This window comes from Camelina sativa, chromosome 11 (assembly GCF_000633955.1).
Source record: "Camelina sativa cultivar DH55 chromosome 11, Cs, whole genome shotgun sequence".
Lineage (NCBI taxonomy): Eukaryota > Viridiplantae > Streptophyta > Magnoliopsida > Brassicales > Brassicaceae > Camelina > Camelina sativa.
The window spans coordinates 44,037,568-44,057,952 of NC_025695.1; the positions used below are offsets into that span (position 1 = coordinate 44,037,568).

A 20,385-nucleotide genomic window follows, 5' to 3' on the forward strand; every position below is an offset into this window, starting at 1 on the left:
TCACTTTTGGGATTGTTGTCTTAACGTCAAAATGTTACGTGAATAATTTACAGGAAATACAATTACGTATAAGTTATACTTACAAGTTTTGATCCCTTTCTGGTTATCAAAACGTATGATTCCAGCTTTTATTAAGCATTTTAGTTGTCTGTTTCCAAAAAATAAAATAAATTAGGAAATGGTGGTGGCCGAGTGTACAACACATTAATGATAAGGTGGAACGTTACACAACCCAAAAAACAGGGTTTAGTTTATTCATATAATTCATTAATTCGCTTACAAGTATTATTAGGCTGAAAAGTGTTTTTAACTAACACTTTAAATTTGATATATTGATAGTGTACTAAACTACAAAAATGTTAAAAGGGTTTATGATAAATTAAATATGAGTTTAAAGGGTTGGTATTGGATGCTGGTCCCCTTTTCTTTTTCTTCACCTTTTTTATTAAGTGATATTTTTTGTTCAACTTTTTTTTGCTCCTTCCACTTATCGAATGTGGCAATATTGTGGCAAGTAATGAAGAAAGTATCTGAAGCACACAAGCTCTGTAATGCTATTACCCATCGACATTTGATTTCAATATCGTTTGATCTATCGCTATTATAAAGGTAGAAGCATGATAACCACTCCTCTACCCAACCAAAACAATAGAAACTATAAATAATGTATTTAAAGTTTAAAACACAATTTTTTGTTTTTTTTAAACGAACCCGTAAATTTTCGAGACCATTGCTTTTATGAAAACTAATACACCGAGTTTGAGCATAAATATTATAATTTTATGTATATTATCTAAACTGCGAATTTTTTTAGCCATGGTTTTGTTGTGTTAACTTTAGGAACAACCACTGATAAGATCTGCGGAGCGTTTCCCATACGCATAAACACCGACGACTAAAAAAGTGAATGCACAATACCACATTCAAGTCCTCGTCCTGACAAACTGACTACAAGTCTAAATCAATCTTTACGAATAAAGATTCATCATATTTCTTTGACTTCTTTAGAAATGATTCATGTGGAAAAAGCATAATCATATATATTGCAAAATAGGGTAAATTTGTTGTGTAAATAGAAATTTACTTTTCTTTTGTTTCTTTTAATAAACGAATAATTGTAAAAAGAAAGAAAAAAAATTGTTTAAGGAGAGACAGGTCGACAAAAGGTGCGGAGGTTTGTGTTGGGGTGTAGCGAGAAAAGGGTAAGTAAACACTTTACAATGATGATCACCACGCTCCAATTATTTCTGTCAAACAGAGCATGAGCATCCCTCTAAAGTCATTTTCCAAATTTATACTCCTTCTGTCCCACCCAAAGATGGATGTTTTGAAGTTTTTATACATTTTAAAAAAGTAATAATTACTAAATTTAAATATATTTTTTCTTTGATTAAACATATATTATTTAATTTTAAACCAATAACAATTCAAAATTTTAAATATTTTCAATGATTACTTTTTGAAGTTTACAAAACATCAATCTTTATGAGATAAAAAAATATCCCAAAACATCAATCTTCGTGGAAATAGAGGGAATATGTAACAAAAATTTAATACTATACGTGGACTTTTTAAGTACATGCATATATGATCGTACATTCCTTTTAAAATAGTAATATACAGGATTCGTGTTTACATGGAAGTGTTAATAACGTATTTTGCGTGTATACATGGTAGTAGTACATGGAGCGATGACAACATGTTTTGTGTAGCGAATAGCGATGACCAATGATAAATATATGATGTAGTCGTGAGAGTGTTTTAGCGAGATAATAAACAAAGATGCAGAAGTATAGCTCGAGTTAATTACTACAAAATGTAAGAAAATTTATTTACATACGAAGTAAGTGTTAACCCATCATGCATTTAGTGACAGAAATAAAAATAAAAGTGTTGTGTTGCGTATTTCGTAAGTTCGACCAAATTTATATCTAGAGCTAATTGTTCCACTTTAATTACTGTAGCTAGTGGATTTGCAATTGCAATTATGGTTAAATAGTCCCAGATAATTATTAATGTCCACTTTTAACTAACTTTTCAATAATTTTTTCTGTTTTTTTTTTCTTCTTTCAGATTTGAATGTTAAGCCTTAAGCATCGAAACAACTTTGAGATCGTGTGATTGTGTCTTCATGTCACCGTGGTAAGAGATGTGTGCCGTGACATTTTTTAGGAAAACATAAAAATAAGATATTTGTGTAACAATAATTGTTTTTATAAACATGAGTTAATGTAATAATTTGCAACTTTTGTACCACAATCTTTGAATTAGTTTCCGAGAATCAAGTACAAATCCAAGAGATCTATTTTGTAGAAAACATAAACCTTTTAGTCCCTTAAGAAACTCATTATTAATTTTGAATGTTGCCGTGTTATTCTAAAAAAAAATTCACAACAATAAGTTTTTTTTTAATATTTATTTGTTGACTAATCCTAAACAAGGTATTAATATTATTTTCTGTGTAATCAAAAGTTGAAGCATGAAGTTATTTTCTTACGTAGCTAGTAAAAATCTCGTGGTATATATAATAGAGAAATCGTGTGTTGAAATGTTTCATTGGGAAAACAATATAGTATTTTGATATGTCAACATATGTTCGATTATATGCATTAAATTACTTTGCATGATTAATATAACGTTTGGTAAGCAAAAAAAATAAAATACATATACTATTACTAACTATATCTTTTGGTCGACGGCTCCGACGTTGCTTGTAAACAAGGGTTATCCAAGACGGGCCTTAGTGGCAACATCCTCAACAATTCTTTAATTTATCAATCATTAAGACAAAATAAAACTACATTTTGACTAATTGCTTTTTAATAAAATCATTGAAACAAATCCGATTAATTAGTTCTATTTCTATACAACATATGCAAACAATAACACTGCAAAAATATATATAGTTGGACGGCTACGAGAAAATAACATATCAATCTTTTTTGTTTTTTTCCATGTCATTTTCAAATATTGCCTTTTTTACATATGTCTGATATTAAATATTATTAAAACTTCTGTAATAAGTTTATGAACCTAAAAGTGAAGCAATTCCACGAATTTTCCAACTCAATGATTTGAATTTGAGTCTAAATAATAATTTTAAAATTAAAATCTTCGGCGCGACATGGTTCAATACCATGACAACAATTCCTTTTCCGTGTCCGTATGATTATAAATCTTAATCATTGTTTTAATTACCCTCTTTTTTAAAAAATAACGTACTTACAAAAATTAATATTATTGTTAATCTCTATCCCACTATATAAACTCGTTTACTCCATTAAATGGTTACTGTAATCAAATCCACAAGTCTCTCTCTCTTCTCTCAATACTTTTAAAAATGGACGATCAACCGCCGCTGATCTGGCCGCAGTTTGAAGCCACCGGATACACTCGTCGACGATCACCGATCCCAACTATATTAGTTCCAGCGATGATCGGAGTTACATCAGCGGCTATATTTCTAGTCTTTGCAACCTTCGTCGTCCCTACGTTTCTCTCCATCACATCTCAGATTCTTCAGCCAGCTTCCGTGAAACGAGGATGGGATTCGATCAACGTCGTTTTAGTAGTTTTCGCCATTTTATGCGGCGTGCTCGCTAGACGAAACGACGACGGATTAGCTTCGTCGTCGTCTTCGTCACAATCAGAAGGACGAGGACCTGTTCTGATCAGTGGTGAAATGTCCGTCGGTGACGGTGAGGTTAGTAAGATCTCTTCCACGCCGACGGTTTCATCAGAGCATTGGTTTGATGACGTGTATGATGCTGATAGGCTTAAGATATATGAGAGTGTGAGTAACCGGAGTTTTATTACGCCTGGTTTACCGGTTACCGGAACTGTACCGTTGAGGCGTAGTAGTACTTCGTATCCTGATCTGAGACAAGGCGTTTTCAGAGAGACTGGCGATCGCCGGTTCCGGTTTTACGACGATTTTGAAATTGATAAGTACCGATCAGTAAACGATTCGAGTTTTTACGAACCGTTTCCGAATCGTTCTAAAATCGAGATTGAAGAAGAAGAAGAAGAAGAAGAAGAACCTAAAGAGATTCATATTGATAAATTCGTTGTAAAACCATCGTCTCCGCCGCAAAAACCACCGGCACCACCACCACCTCCGCCGCCTCCACTTACTCGACAATCACCGGTTGAAGTTTTGCAGAAACCGAGAAGGACTCATCGTTCTGTTAGAAACAGAGATGTACAAGAAAACGCGAAACGCAGTGAGACTAAGTTCAAACGAGCGTTTCAACCTCCGCCGTCACCGCCTCCTCTTGTAACCGCTACGCCGCCGAGGAAACAGGGGACTCTTCAGCGGAGAAAGAGCAATGCGGCTAAAGAGATTAAAATGGTTTTTGCTTCTCTGTATAATCAAGGGAAGAAGAAGAAGAAGCTTCAGAAATCTAAGAGAAAGGAGAGAATCGAATCTTCTCCAGTGGTTGTGGTGGATGTTATGGAAGAGCCGCCGCAATACCAATCGTTAATTCCGCCGCCGTCTCCGCCTCCTCCTCCACCACCTCCTCCGCCTCCGCCGCGATCGTCGCAGTCTGTATTCTACGGATTGTTCAAGAAAGGAGTTAAAAGCAACAAAAAGATTCACTCCGTTCCGGCGCCGCCTCCACCTCCACCGCCGAGAAAGGTCCAATTTGATCCTCAGACACCGCCGCCACCACGGAGATCCAAATCCGGAAGACCTCCGCGTTCGACGAAACCGACGAGTTTTAACGAAGAGAACAACGGACAAGGATCTCCGTTGATCCAAATTACGCCTCCGCCTCCACCACCGCCTCCGTTTAGAGTTCCGCCGTTGAAATTCGTGGTGAGTGGTGATTTCGCGAAGATACGGAGTAATCAGAGCTCTAGATGTAGCTCCCCTGAACGGGAAGTGTTCGACATTGGTTGGGGTCTAGAACTCACTCATTCTGACGGCGGAGCTGAAATAACGCCCGCCGTGAGCGGCGGTGATGGTGTGCTGCCGGGGTTCTGTCCAAGCCCGGACGTGAATACGAAAGCCGACAATTTCATCGCCAGGCTTAGAGACGAGTGGAGGCTTGATAAGATTAATTCCGTAAATAGAAAAAAGTAACTGGGCTTTGTGTAAGGCCCATTACGAATACGGCGTAGTTTTCGTCATCTCATGACCTGAAAGGCTCCAGCACATGCACAAGTAGGATTAGAGCAAGTGCATTAGCGCATGTTTGGTCTGTTTTTCAGTATTAAAATTTTAAATTTAAATAGAAATAAAATAATTTTCAAAAAAACGTTCCTGCAAACGGGATGTAAGAGCATTAGCATATGTTTGGTCTATCCTTTAGTATTAAAATTTTAAATTTAAATAAAAATAAAACAATTTTCAAAGAAACGTTCCTCCAAACGGGACGTAATTTGCTCCGTCCTTCGTTACACGTGGCAACGTCTGCATTGTTTGTGTTGTTTGGGTAGGGGGAACCCAAAAGTCGAAGCTTCCAGTTTATTTGTGTTTTCTCTCTGACTCTCTCTCTTGACTCTATCTCTTTTGACGGCGATTCGTTTGGCCGGCGATTTCATCCGTTAATTTCCTCAGACGAACCGATCTGCTGTATCATCTAGAAGATTATTCGCCGGTTCCAATTGAAAGGAGGTTTGTGTTCCAAATTCGTTTGCAATTTTAGATGATTTAGTATTTTTGATGTATTCTCGATTTAGGGTTTTCGATATTGTTTCTGGGATTCGATTGGTTTGTCTCTGAGTTTTGTTTGAGCTAGGGAACTCTCTGGGTTTAGGTATATTTTGTCTCTGATTTTTGTTTCGATTTAAGGTTTTGGATTATGTTTTGGGTTTCGATAGTTGAGTGTCTCAGTTTTTGTTCGAATTAGGTTTTTGGATTATGTTTATGGGTTTAGCTAGTTGAGTGTCTGAGTTTCTGGCTTTGTCTCTAAGATTGTTGTCAGTTTGTTTGGATTTTGTGGATTCTTTTATGTTAAACTGAGTATAACCTTGCAATTGTTTGTTGTTTATGAGTTTCCTCAGCGTCACCTGAAGAAAGCAACACATAACGGAAAATCACAGAAGAAGTAGCAACAATCATCGAGTCAGAGGTAAATACTTGATTCCATTAACATCAGAAATGTCCATTGGTTGTTGTTTGGTGGGCTCAGTTTTGTAAATGCTTTGGTTGTTGTATAGTTGGTCTTTGTAGTGGTCTCATTAATTGATTAGTGGTGATGATCTCTGTTAAAACTCAAAGATTAATGGTGATCTAACTTATATAAAACCGGAAATATTTTATAAGTTAGTTAAAAAAATCTAAAACTCTTCAAAAAACTCTAGTCTTCAAAAAAACAGAGTTCAAGTCTATTGATAAGATGTTTGTCTTAAACCATCTCCTCTATAAATTTAATGGGATACTAGAATGCTTTGTAGTTGTGTAAGTTGTCATAAATTGTGATTAGACTTAGGTAGTTGAAGGATAGGTCATTATGAATGGTAACTTATTACTTGATACCTTTTCACCTTTTAAACACCAAACCAGCCTTCAATCTTTCTCCATCATCTTCTATCTCTCTTCTTTGGTAAACCAACAACATTTCCGATTCCTCATCATCTAAAAATCTTCTTCCTATGAGTTCTTACAATCCATTCAGTTAGTCTTCTAGTTATTTAGAGCTTCTCAACAGTCAAGGAGAGTCACTTAACCAAGAAAACTCTCCTTATGAGAGTTTTCCATCACCTGGCGACAATGGTGCTTATGAAGTACCTCCTTGGAGCTCTCAAGAATCCCAGGATGTACCTCTTTCTCAAGAGACACCTGTCAGGAAGGATAGGAAGAAATGGAATCCGGCTGATGATGAAATTCTTATTAGTGCGTGGCTGAACATTTCAAAGGACCCGATTATTGCAAATCAACAAAAGGGAGGAAGCTTTTGGCAAAGGGTTAACAAATACTATGCATAGACTCCTCATGCTATAGCCAATGGTGAAGAGGGGAAGAACATAAACTGTAAGCAGAGGTGGTTTAGGATCAATGAGTTCACTAACAAGTTCTGCGGGGCTTATGCAGCTGCAGAGAGACTAAACAGTAGTGGACACTCTAAGAACGATGTGCTGAAGGTGGCTCACGACATCTACTTCTCTGAATATAAGACGAAGTTTACAATGGAGCATTGCTGGTGTTTGTTAAGGTTTGAGCAGAAATGGATGAACATTAACGCTGTTAACAACCCTTCAACTTCAGTCAGAACAAAGAGGAAACCAGTTGCTGCAGCTTCACAATCCGAGGCAGCTTCACAATCCGAGTCAACCCACATTGAGCAAGACTTTGAGGAAAGGCCTCAAGGTATCAAGGCTGCAAAGGCCAAGAGGAACAATGCTCATGGGAAGGCTCTTGCTGAGTACAAGAGCATGTGGGAAGTAAAGAAGGTGGATATGGCTGAAAAGGAGAAGCTACAAAAGCTTGGCATACTAGACACACTTCTTGCCAAACCAGAGCCACTTAGTGAAGCTGATCAAGTTATCAAGGATAAGATAGTGGCTCAGTATTTCTGAGATTGTTGTAACTTTGTATGATTTTCGTAGTATCTAAGTTCGAATTTCTGTTTTAGTTTTTTATGTATTCAATTATGTTTGTTCTTGTTTCATCAACTCGGCTTAAGATGCAAATTTGTATGATTAATCTATTATCGAACGATGTTAAATTGTCCTTGTGTTTCTGATTGTGTCAATCTGTTCTTTGTGTCTATATGTTTCAAATAAATCAGATGGGCCAAGACTACAGCTACTCTCAGCCTGATTCCTCAGATCAATATGATAGATACTCTGACGACACTGAGGACAGGGAAATAGATGCTTTGATTCGGATGTATAAGGCTGAGAGTAGCTTCATGAATGCTCAGGCGACTCAATACCCTCCTCAACCTGAGGTTGAGTTCGGATTCCCGAAGGTATGCTACTGTGGTGGTCAGCCCCTCTTATCTTCAAGTTACAACAGACGGTATGTGGGAATACATAAACAGATTATTAAGTGAGTTGCTATGTTTTAACTGATTATGAAGTGATTTGCTAATTATATATGTTAATGCAGGTTCTTCACATGTGGAAATGTTGATGATGGAGAGATGCATATTCACAAGTGGTGGGATGAACCTGTCATGGAGGAGATGAGAGAGATGGGCAGACAATGTGAAGTGCTGTCTCAGAAGGTAGATAACCTTACATTCTCGAGTAACTATGAGACAGCGCAGAAAATAGTCCGGTTAGAGAAGGAAGTGTTTGAGCTAGGGAAGACCAGAAATAGGTTTAGAAATGGTTTTGAATTGATGGTTTTGGTAATTGCTTTTGTGGTAGCAATACTAGGTATGGTATCCTTGTATCATGTTTTTTCTAAGGCCTTTGTATGATTATGGGAATCTGTTTGTAAGCTTGTTGTTTCCGAAAATATCAACACTTGTAGTCACAGATCGTTACTATACAGTCACAAGCTTTTGTCACGAATCGTTACTATATAGTCACAAGCTTTTGTCACGGATCTGGTGCATTGCTTTTGTCACGGATCGTTGCTGTGGTAGTCACGTATTGAGTAACACAAAGCTTGTAACATTTGCTATATATATATTTCTTTTGTAACACAAAACCAACCAAACGTCAAGATCTCCACTTCTCTTTTTTTTTTACTTAATAACAAAACAAGATCTACACTTCTCTTTTTTTTTTTAAATGGCATCTTCATCATACCATTATCACTACCAAAGAGATGGTATGGATGATGATTTTGATGCTTATTTTGATAATTTTCCCGAAAATTCTAATATCATGCAAGAACCAATAGAACCAAAGAAACGGATTTTTATCCCAAGAAACCGAGAAGAAGGCCACAATAATCTTTGGAATGATTATTTCAGTGATACTCCAACATACCCGGACTATTTATTCCGGCGACGGTTTCGCATGCACAAGCCATTGTTCATGCGTATTGTGCAACGTCTCTCTACAGAAGTCGAGTATTTCGATCAATCCCATGATGCAACCGGACGGGCTAGTCTATCACCTATACAAAAATGTACTGCAGCAATTCGCCAATTGGCATATGGTACTGCGTCCGACTCAGTTGACGAGTATGTACGAATTGGTGGTTCAACAACTCGGAAATGTTTGCACGAGTTTACCGCCGGAATAATCCCGTTGTTTGGCGATGAATACCTAAGATGTCCCAGACCGGACGACCTAGAAAGACTACTCTATGAAAATGAAAAACGTGGATTTCTCGGGATGGTTGGGAGCATTGACTGTATGCATTGGGGGTGGAAGAATTGTCCAACAGCTTGGAAAGGGATGTATTCACGATCAACCGGAAAACCTACAATCGTGTTGAAGACGGTAGCTTCGTACGACCTCTGGATATGGCATGCTTTTTTTGGAGCTCCAGGTACTATGAACGATCTTAATATTCTAGATCGATCAAATGTTTTTGATGACATTCTTAACGGTAAAGCTCCGGAGGTCAACTACTTTGTCAACGGAAGGGAGTACAATTTGGCGTACTATCTCACCGATGGTATTTATCCCAAATGGGCCACTTTTATACAATCTATCCGGCTTCCACAAGGTATGAAAAATTCTCTCTTCTCTAAAAAACAAGAAGCTGTGCGGAAAGATGTTAAGCATGCATTTGTAGTCTTGCAAGCTAGATTCGTCGTTGTTAAAAATCCATCTCGTTTATGGGATAAATACAAAGTAGCAAATGTTATGAGAGCATGCATAATACTCAATAATATGATTGTCGAGGATGAACGAGGAACATACAGTTACCGAAACATTGTTTCTGAATTTCAACACGGAGAAGATGTGGATCAAACATATACCATCGGTGCCGCCAGTTTGGGTTCAAATATGAGCACTACGATTACTTGTCTTACAAAAATTCGGGATAAAAAAGTCCATGAACGGTTAAAAGAAGATTTGATTGAGCATATTTGGACTAACTTTGGACATCTTCCATATAATGAAGATTAATTAAAAAAATTCTATGAATTGAATAAAATGTTTGTTTTTATTTTTGATGTTTGTATGTTTTATGTTTTTAATTTTTAATGTTTTAATTGTATGTTTTATTTTTTTTTCAAGTTTTTTTTAACTTTGTAATTTCTTATGTTTTTAATGTTAATGTTATATGTTTTATTTTAATTAAAACTTTAATATCTTTTTACATATTTATTTAAATAATTAATTTATAAAATTAAAAATATTATTATTTTATTCATGGGACCAACTGTGAGAGACACCAATGCGCGTACCAAACTTAAAAAAACTCTGAAAATAATCTTATTATATTTGAGGGACCAAAATCTGAGGGACACCAATGCCCATGCTCTTACAAGAAACATCTGAAGAAGCGGCATTTGTACAAGTGTTTGAACTACTCCAGAAGGACATGACTTTAATACGAAAACAGAGTATCGAGTGATCTATGATGGCTATTATCAAAACTCATACAAAATCAGAAGGCACGAGAAGCTTCTAGAAGATTGAAGAGCTTCATGTTTACAATTGGAATGTAAACATGAAGAAAGTGGGAAATTTCCTAAAACATAAAGAAAAAGGAAATTGTACAATTCCTATTAGGATTAGATTAGGTAGTTTGCTAATTAAATAGCTAATACCTAGATCTATAAATAGGGATGCTAAAGCAAGGTTGAGTTTGAGCACAAACAAGAGAAAGTTAACCTAGTTATTAAGTTTTAGTTTTTAAGAAAAAAGAGCTAAAAACTTAGAGAGAGCAAGAAGTTTCTTTAAGAGAGTTTTGAGAGGTTAGAAAATTGTTTAGAACAAACTTGTAAACAGATTTTCTATCAATCAAAAGAGAATGTAAAGAAATCAATATTTTCATTATTCAGATCATAAGTTCTCACACTTCAACATCTACAAGGGGAGTTTGGTAAACAAATGGTCGAGATGTTTTTATATTGGTTGGCGAATTCGTCGTGATTTTAAGCAATGTGCAGACACAACATAAGGACTCCGTTTGGCTGGTTACGGGTCGGTATAGTTATTAGTGGTAATTGGTTCGAATTGGCTGGTTAGTTTTTGGGTTTAACCGGTTGAGGGGCTTTGGTTTGGTTTGGTTTGGTGTGTTGGATTTTTCAGTTTGGACTTTGGAGTGTCTGTATGAAAAGAAAAGTTAGTTAATAACTTTGGTGTTGATATTATTGTTGGTACGCATAACGTATTGATGTATGTATGGGCCATTGGTACGAAGAAATATAGTTGTGGGGGCTCTGTATTTTGTTGAGCCTACCTCTTGTGATTTTTCCCTTTTCTTCATTTACATAATGTGTAAATGCTCTTTCAAATTGGTTTTACAATTTTTACATTTTGTAGTCATTTTAAAAATAATTTAGTTATTCCATTTTGAGTTAGGGGATTCTCCCTGCGTTAGCTATTATGCTAGCTCTTAAGAAATGATCTTCAGTTTTTTTTTTTTTAATCGTGGATATGATTCGTCGAGCTACGTTTAAGTTATTTTATTTTATCACGGTATTAGATATAGGCCCTATTTTTTTCAACGAAAACGTTGTAGTAAGTGAATAATCATCTTTGATGCAATCACCAAATTAATGGATATGTTTCTATACTTTCATGAATGGGCAAAATGTGTCAAAGTAAAGTTTAAAAAGATAAAATAAATGAGATTGAGTACATGGGAAGGTTTTCAAGTACATGTTTGAAGCTTGAGTTTAATGACAAACTTCACAATTTATCAAGTATGTCTCACTTTTTGTGTTTTTTTTTTGTTTCTTTTAAGTTATGACAAGATGAAACAAATTGGAAAATCGAAATGATCGAATTGCTAAATCTTAGACAACTAACATGGAGAAATTGTTTTTCTTTTGTTGGGATAAAATGTGAAGTGTATTAGTAAAAAGGAAAAAGTTGTGTTACAAGAGCTATATTACCAAACGAGAACAAGTTATATACATGAATGATTCTGTTATTGTTTCTCTGATTTCTCAAGCTGCTTATGAAGTAAATTGTTATTTCCTTTATCTTCCTTGTGATAAGCCAGTGAACAATGCGGTGAACAACCAAATCTATAATCACATCTGACAGAATTGGTTTTGTCAAACACGAAATATCCTGAACAACTTATTGACATGTTTCTCGTAAGAAAAGTAAAAGGGAAATAAATACTAGATGTCCTGAAAATAAAAAGCAGAGTCAAGAAACAGAGGACATTGGCCTTAAATAATAAGCTTACGTGCAATTTGCAAACTTCTATGATTGTATGCATGTGATTCGGTACTTTGTTCTAGGTCCATCGGGCCCAATCATGCGGCGTGATGAATACGTAGACCCAGGCGCAATATGAACATACGACAGCTAAAATATGGAAGGGAGGCTAGTTATTTATTCATCCGGTCCAATTGCCAATGTCTTTCCTCTTTTGACTGTAACTAATAAGAAATCATTAATAAGAGATCAAATGAAATAAAATCACGTTATACTATTAGTTAGAGTGGTAAAGTTGTAAATAAATTAATGAATAATTACAAATTGTTTGTTTCCTGATTAAAAATCAGATCTTTACAGGAACCGCAGATCGCTCAGAAAATGTAACAAGATGCTCTCAAAACCATGTGCATTTCCATCAACCTTCGCCGTCTCAGTAGCTTACACAAAAATCGTTTTTGCTTTCTTCTATTATAATAAAATCTATCTAAAATTTACCATATATTTATAAGAAACTTGTGTGTGGAAAATATTGAAAAGTGGTGTTTACACGTATAAGTGGATCCATCCAATTATCTCTAAACTCTATAGATATTTTGAATCTAACATTTGTGTGTAAATATTACTAATCTTCCGAAGCATTTAAGTTCACATCAAATAATATATAAGACCTCGGGACAGAAGGTAAACCAAACTTCCTCATCCCAAGACAAGATTCTCTGTTTCATTTTCTTTCTCCATAATCAATCAAGAAGGGCTTCTTTCTTGTTTTAAAAGAAAAATAACAGAGATTACATTTGAGGTACAAAATATATACTACTCTTTAACAATTTTTTAAAAAAGTATATAGAGTAGAAAAAATACTATGTCATATTATATGATTTGAGTAATCTATATAATGTTTTTGATGCAGTTCTGTTTATATATGATCTCGTGGAATATTTACATTTTGCAACATATATCTATATTAACAAAAAAATGTTAAGTATCATGTAACACTTGTATTTGTCATAACAAAAAAATGTTAAGTATCATGTAACACTTGTATTTGTCATAATCATTTTATAATCCAGTTCATATTACTACGGTTTGTTGTCCATTCAAAAAATATCGAAAATACGTTGTGGCTTATATCTTCTTTAATACTAGTAATCAAATGTCAAACAATCCATTTAGCTATAATTCAATGTTTGAACACGAATCCCATTATTTTAACACAAACAACATTAATTAATATCGTCTAAATGAACTTCACTTCACTTCCTCCTCCATAAATACGTTATACCACGAACACTTTTCTTTCTCTCTCTCCATCTATAATATTTTCTTCTCTTTTGTCGGAAAATAAATCAAAATGATCACCGGCAAAGATATGTACGACGTACTAGCGGCCATGGTGCCGCTGTACGTAGCTATGATACTAGCCTACGGTTCGGTACGGTGGTGGGGCATATTCACTCCGGACCAGTGCTCCGGTATAAACCGGTTCGTTGCGGTTTTTGCGGTTCCTCTCCTCTCTTTCCATTTCATCTCCTCCAATGATCCTTATGCCATGAACTACCACTTCCTCGCCGCCGATTCTCTTCAGAAAGTCGTTATACTCGCCGCACTCTTTCTTTGGCAGGCCCGTCTCTTATAGTAACCTCTCAATGCATCATATCTTACATATATAGTTAAGGGAACTTATCAGCACATAGTCTGTTTTCATTTTTGTGTGTTAAACATCTTTTTACTAGATGTATTATTTGGTTATAGAAATTGTGTTGTATAATACTACTAGGTAATTTATGATTTAACACGGGTAGCTAGATCTTTTATTTATCAAATAGCAAAACTAGTATTCGAGTACTTGAAATAAGTCTTGTATCCAAATTCGAATTTAGGATCACAAAATTAAATTTCTCTAATATTTTGAACTAAACCGTTTTTGGTGTGGTCAACTTATTTTGTGAATAGTTTTGTATGGTTTATCTCTTTTGATGTTCTTTATGTTTAGTTTATAGTTTTCCTGAATTGCTACCAGGTTTTGATGACACTTATTCTTAATATCTAGTCTTTAGATCTAAAATTAATGATTTATCAGAAACATAAGTAATCAATTTATAGTGTGGTCCAACAGTCTGAAGAGCTTATTATTGTAAATTGAGAGTACGTGGTTCGAATCTACCCGCCTAAGTCTATAATTCAAACCTCACATAACTAGCTAAGCCTTAGAGTTATAAAGCTAGTTATATTTCTCTAAACAAACTTACACATGCACATATTCTCCTGTTTGTAGATATACTGAATCACTGATGAGTATATTGTGATATGAATTCAGGCGTTCAGCCGCAGGGGAAGCCTAGAATGGATGATAACGCTCTTCTCACTATCAACACTACCGAACACGTTGGTTATGGGAATCCCATTGCTTCGTGCTATGTACGGGGACTTCTCCGGCAACTTAATGGTGCAAATCGTGGTGCTTCAGAGCATCATATGGTATACTCTAATGCTCTTCTTGTTTGAGTTCCGTGGCGCTAAGCTTCTCATCTCCGAGCAGTTCCCGGAAACGGCCGGTTCAATTACTTCCTTCAGAGTTGATTCTGATGTTATCTCTCTTAATGGCCGTGAACCCCTCCAGGTTTGAATATTCGATCCGTTTCATATTAATTTTATAGCTTAGTCACAAGTTTTTGTAAATATCATGCAGAACTTATAACTATGAAACAGACCTTTTTTATAATACCGGTTAGTTATATCCGGTTTAAATTACTTCATCTCCTGAAAATATGATTTTTCTCTTTAATCAGACCGATGCGGAGATAGGTGACGACGGAAAGCTCCACGTGGTGGTCCGAAGATCAAGCGCCGCCTCATCAATGATCTCATCGTTCAACAAATCTCACGGCGGAGGTCTTAACTCCTCCATGATAACGCCGAGAGCTTCAAATCTCACAGGCGTGGAGATTTACTCTGTCCAGTCATCACGAGAGCCGACGCCTAGAGCTTCGAGCTTTAACCAGACAGATTTCTACGCAATGTTTAACGCAAGCAAAGCTCCGAGCCCTCGTCACGGTTACACCAATAGCTACGGTGGTGCTGGAGCTGGTCCCGGTGGAGATGTTTACTCACTTCAGTCTTCTAAAGGAGTGACGCCAAGAACGTCAAATTTTGATGAAGAAGTTATGAAGACGGCNAATGATCCTTATGCCATGAACTACCACTTCCTCGCCGCCGATTCTCTTCAGAAAGTCGTTATCCTCGCCGCACTCTTTCTTTGGCAGGCCCGTCTCTTATAGTAACCTCTCAATGCATCATATCTTACATATATAGTTAAGGGAACTTATCAGCACATAGTCTGTTTTCATTTTTGTGTGTTAAACATCTTTTTACTAGATGTATTATTTGGTTATAGAAATTGTGTTGTATAATACTACTAGGTAATTTATGATTTAACACGGGTAGCTAGATCTTTTATTTATCAAATAGCAAAACTAGTATTCGAGTACTTGAAATAAGTCTTGTATCCAAATTCGAATTTAGGATCACAAAATTAAATTTCTCTAATATTTTGAACTAAACCGTTTTTGGTGTGGTCAACTTATTTTGTGAATAGTTTTGTATGGTTTATCTCTTTTGATGTTCTTTATGTTTAGTTTATAGTTTTCCTGAATTGCTACCAGGTTTTGATGACACTTATTCTTAATATCTAGTCTTTAGATCTAAAATTAATGATTTATCAGAAACATAAGTAATCAATTTATAGTGTGGTCCAACAGTCTGAAGAGCTTATTATTGTAAATTGAGAGTACGTGGTTCGAATCTACCCGCCTAAGTCTATAATTCAAACCTCACATAACTAGCTAAGCCTTAGAGTTATAAAGCTAGTTATATTTCTCTAAACAAACTTACACATGCACATATTCTCCTGTTTGTAGATATACTGAATCACTGATGAGTATATTGTGATATGAATTCAGGCGTTCAGCCGCAGGGGAAGCCTAGAATGGATGATAACGCTCTTCTCACTATCAACACTACCGAACACGTTGGTTATGGGAATCCCATTGCTTCGTGCTATGTACGGGGACTTCTCCGGCAACTTAATGGTGCAAATCGTGGTGCTTCAGAGCATCATATGGTATACTCTAATGCTCTTCTTGTTTGAGTTCCGTGGCGCTAAGCTTCTCATCTCCGAGCAGTTCCCGGAAACGGCCGGTTCAATTACTTCCTTCAGAGTTGATTCTGATGTTATCTCTCTTAATGGCCGTGAACCCCTCCAGGTTTGAATATTCGATCCGTTTCATATTAATTTTATAGCTTAGTCACAAGTTTTTGTAAATATCATGCAGAACTTATAACTATGAAACAGACCTTTTTTATAATACCGGTTAGTTATATCCGGTTTAAATTACTTCATCTCCTGAAAATATGATTTTTCTCTTTAATCAGACCGATGCGGAGATAGGTGACGACGGAAAGCTCCACGTGGTGGTCCGAAGATCAAGCGCCGCCTCATCAATGATCTCATCGTTCAACAAATCTCACGGCGGAGGTCTTAACTCCTCCATGATAACGCCGAGAGCTTCAAATCTCACAGGCGTGGAGATTTACTCTGTCCAGTCATCACGAGAGCCGACGCCTAGAGCTTCGAGCTTTAACCAGACAGATTTCTACGCAATGTTTAACGCAAGCAAAGCTCCGAGCCCTCGTCACGGTTACACCAATAGCTATGGTGGTGCAGGAGCTGGTCCCGGTGGAGATGTTTACTCACTTCAGTCTTCTAAAGGAGTGACGCCAAGAACGTCAAATTTTGATGAAGAAGTTATGAAGACGGCAAAGAAAGGAGGAAGAGGAGGGAGAAGTATGAGTGGCGAGTTATACAACAATAATAGTGGTATGACATTTATTTATTTATTTTGCTTTTATATATCTATGTTACTATAGCTAGGAGAAAAATAAACTTGTGACTATTTCATTATTGTTTGGTTGCACTATAATTGTAATTTTTTTAAAAAATATTTTGTAATTATGGTCAGTTCCGTCGTACCCACCACCGAACCCGATGTTCACGGGGTCAACGAGCGGAGCAGCTGGAGTGAAGAAAAAGGAAAGTGGTGGCGGAGGAAGCGGTGGAGGCGGAGTTGGTACTGGAGGAGGACAAAACAAAGAGATGAACATGTTCGTGTGGAGTTCGAGTGCTTCTCCAGTGTCGGAAGCCAACGCGAGGAACGCTATGACCAGAGGTGCCTCCACCGATTTATCTACCGACCCTAAAGCTCCTCTTCCTCCTCCTCCTCAGGACAACCTCGCTTCCAAAGGTTCACTAATCTTCAATTTTTAATTCATACTAAAAATATTTTTGTACTTTTTGTAAAAATATAAAATACTAAAGTCAATCGGTGAATATTTTTTTCGAGGAACGATCATATATAGTCAATTAAGTTTATTATATTAAAATTTATTGTATTTGATGGTGACAGCGATGCAGAATCTGATAGAGAACATGACACCGGGAAGAAAAGGGCATGTGGAGATGGACCAAGACGGTAATAACGAAGGGAAGTCAGGGGTAACTTCGTCACCTTACATGGGCAAAAAAGGCGGTGACGTTGAAGACGGTGGTCCTGGTCCGAGGAAACAGCAGATGCCGCCGGCCAGCGTGATGACAAGACTTATACTCATAATGGTCTGGAGAAAGCTTATTCGAAACCCTAACACTTACTCTAGTCTCTTTGGCCTTGCTTGGTCTCTTGTCTCCTACAAGTAAGTGAATAGTTTACAATTATACATCACATAACATATATAAAAGTAGCAAAATGTTTCTTGGTCAATTGCTTAATGTTTGATCATATTTTATGGGACAGGTGGAATATAAAGATGCCAACTATAATGAGTGGGTCGATTTCGATATTATCTGATGCAGGTCTTGGAATGGCTATGTTTAGTCTTGGTATAGTTCCTCTTCATATAAATTACAATATACATTTTAGTTCCAAGACTCTGATTTTTTTTTTTTTTGCTAATTATATTATGTTTTTTAATTGGTGATATATATATAGGTCTATTTATGGCATTGCAACCAAAGATTATTGCGTGCGGAAAATCAGTAGCCGTGTTTGCGATGGCAGTAAGGTTCTTGACCGGACCGGCCGTGATCGCAGCCACCTCAATCGCAATTGGTATTCGAGGCGATCTCCTCCATATCGCCATCGTTCAGGTAAATTACTTTTTAGTCTTATTATATTTCAGTTTAACTTACAATTGATGCTTTAGTACTAGTGATGTTGAACGTTTCTTAAAGAACATATTATACATACACAATTATTGATAAGAAAATTTTGTATTATTGAAGGCTGCTCTTCCTCAAGGAATCGTTCCTTTTGTTTTCGCCAAGGAATATAACGTCCATCCTGATATCCTCAGCACTGCGTAAGTTATTATTTTTATGTTTTTCTCTTTTTGAAAGTTGCACGACTTCTAAATATATATTTTCATATTTAGAATTAGAAGCAAAAAAAATTGATATTTTGAATTTTAAACTTTATGCTTGTTTTATTTGGCAGGGTTATATTCGGAATGCTAGTTGCCTTGCCTGTAACTGTACTCTACTACGTTCTTTTGGGGCTTTAAGTTATAGTCAAAAACGTATTAGCAAATCAAAGGCGATACGACCAAAGGTGAGGTTTCTTTTTTTCTTTTCAAAAAAGAAAAAAACACAAGAACAAGAAAAGACTAATTCCAGGTCAGGCTTAGGTGGATGGACAAGCAATGTTTGCATTAATTAAATTATAGCATATGATGATAGTCGAAATTTTAGATAACTTTGTATAATTTATATGCACATGCATGTACGTGATACTCTCTGTAAGTTTCGTTTACATTTATTAAATTTTTGGGATGTGCGCGTACAATTATACAAAATTTTAATTGATTTTTTTTGTTTTTCTATTTATAGATGGTCGTGAAACATGTTATTAAATAACACTAATATTTCAATCATATTACTAGATCGCGCAAAGTGTGTTTAGATTCGATCTTGTGCTTTTCTAAATCTCTAGACAAAAATTTTATTTTGTTTTGGATCAAGTGCACTAATCCTTCCAAATTTGACCTTTAAATTCATTTATTTGTTTTATTTTTGTATGTCTGTGATTGTGAAGTTGTCTTTTACCAAAAAAATGAACGTAATATTCACTTGAAGCCTTGAAGGTAGTCGCATTTTGATTGAGTAAAGAACAAGGAAATCTTTATATATTTTATTTCACCTATATAGAACATTAAAAACAACATATTTATAAAATTTAGATGCGGCGATATATACGTGAAAACTGATATAATGTGTGTATGAGAGAGGTGACTACTAAAAGTATATCCAACAACATAATTGTGTCACCAATAAGATATTACACGGATGGTTGTTGGATTGATACAGAGAAAAATTGGTGTGTTTGGATGCATAAACCTCCGGAATACATAACAGCTCATGTTATCCATTCTTTCAAATCGGAAGCACCTGATCTAGACGATTGATTGAGTAAGGAACTAGGAAGATAAATGCTGATAAGTGTTCGACAAATTGATTATGTATCTCTGATCTAACAACAGCGTAAAAAATATGGGCTTGCCTCTGGAGGAGTTGACTGTATAACGTGAAAACGATCACGTGGGGTATCAAAACGATGAGATAGACGTTGGAACTCGCTCTCTGGTCGGAACGTACATTGAACGAACAACAACACATGAAATTCAATAACAATTCTTCTCGCTATACTATTATATAGTTTGTCATGACTTTCTGACTTATCTGACAATAGATCTTATATATATCTTTCACACGTAAAAATATCTATTATTTGTTTAAATGCGTAAGAGAATAACATATTTATAATGTTTTTTGAAGTTTACAGAAGTTTTTGTGCATTGAGTAGGAGACAACATTTGCTCAGTGACAGCTCTTGTCTCTCTAGGCAACTTATTATTTTAGTGTCTTTAAAAGCTATATATATATATATATATATATATATATATTTTTGGATTCGTGAATCTTAACTTGTATAACACAAATTAATGTTCATACTGTTTGACGTTGATATGATCACAAGCACTTTTATAGTCACCACATTGTGAAACAGTGAAGGAACTATTTCATTTGGACGCATATTGTTTCCTGGGCAAATTATAAGTACTGTAACTTGTGTA

General features: G+C 35.9%; 3 protein-coding genes across 3 annotated transcripts; all 3 read left to right on the forward strand.

The window, feature by feature from the left end:
* On the forward strand, window positions 3,213-5,205 carry LOC104726256 (pollen-specific leucine-rich repeat extensin-like protein 1). The gene has a single exon (XM_010445074.2). The coding sequence runs from the start codon at window positions 3,341-3,343 to the stop codon at window positions 5,084-5,086; it is 1,746 nt and encodes a 581-aa protein (XP_010443376.1). The 5' UTR covers window positions 3,213-3,340; the 3' UTR covers window positions 5,087-5,205.
* Window positions 7,729-8,554, forward strand: LOC104728953. Its single transcript, XM_019232116.1, has 3 exons — window positions 7,729-7,969; window positions 8,060-8,336; window positions 8,429-8,554. Exons 1-3 carry the CDS (start codon window positions 7,737-7,739, stop codon window positions 8,552-8,554), a joined length of 636 nt encoding a protein of 211 aa, XP_019087661.1. The 5' UTR covers window positions 7,729-7,736.
* Window positions 13,496-19,084, forward strand: LOC104726257 (auxin efflux carrier component 2). Its single transcript, XM_010445077.2, has 9 exons — window positions 13,496-13,825; window positions 14,522-14,824; window positions 16,636-17,080; window positions 17,223-17,504; window positions 17,667-17,949; window positions 18,051-18,136; window positions 18,246-18,403; window positions 18,539-18,615; window positions 18,750-19,084. Exons 1-9 carry the CDS (start codon window positions 13,556-13,558, stop codon window positions 18,814-18,816), a joined length of 1,971 nt encoding a protein of 656 aa, XP_010443379.1. The 5' UTR covers window positions 13,496-13,555; the 3' UTR covers window positions 18,817-19,084.

Bases quoted from the DNA above. Each gene is read 5' to 3' on its own strand.
- LOC104726256 (XM_010445074.2), top strand. From the start codon at position 3,341: ATGGACGATCAACCGCCGCTGATCTGGCCGCAGTTTGAAGCCACCGGA.
- LOC104728953 (XM_019232116.1), top strand. From the start codon at position 7,737: ATGGGCCAAGACTACAGCTACTCTCAGCCTGATTCCTCAGATCAATAT. The intron at 7,970-8,059 runs GTATGTGGGAAT...ATGTTAATGCAG, and splicing joins TCTTCAAGTTACAACAGACG to GTTCTTCACATGTGGAAATG. The intron at 8,337-8,428 runs GTATCCTTGTAT...CAACACTTGTAG, and splicing joins TGGTAGCAATACTAGGTATG to TCACAGATCGTTACTATACA.
- LOC104726257 (XM_010445077.2), top strand. From the start codon at position 13,556: ATGATCACCGGCAAAGATATGTACGACGTACTAGCGGCCATGGTGCCG. The intron at 18,137-18,245 runs GTATAGTTCCTC...ATATATATATAG, and splicing joins AATGGCTATGTTTAGTCTTG to GTCTATTTATGGCATTGCAA. The intron at 18,616-18,749 runs GTAAGTTATTAT...TTTATTTGGCAG, and splicing joins CCTGATATCCTCAGCACTGC to GGTTATATTCGGAATGCTAG.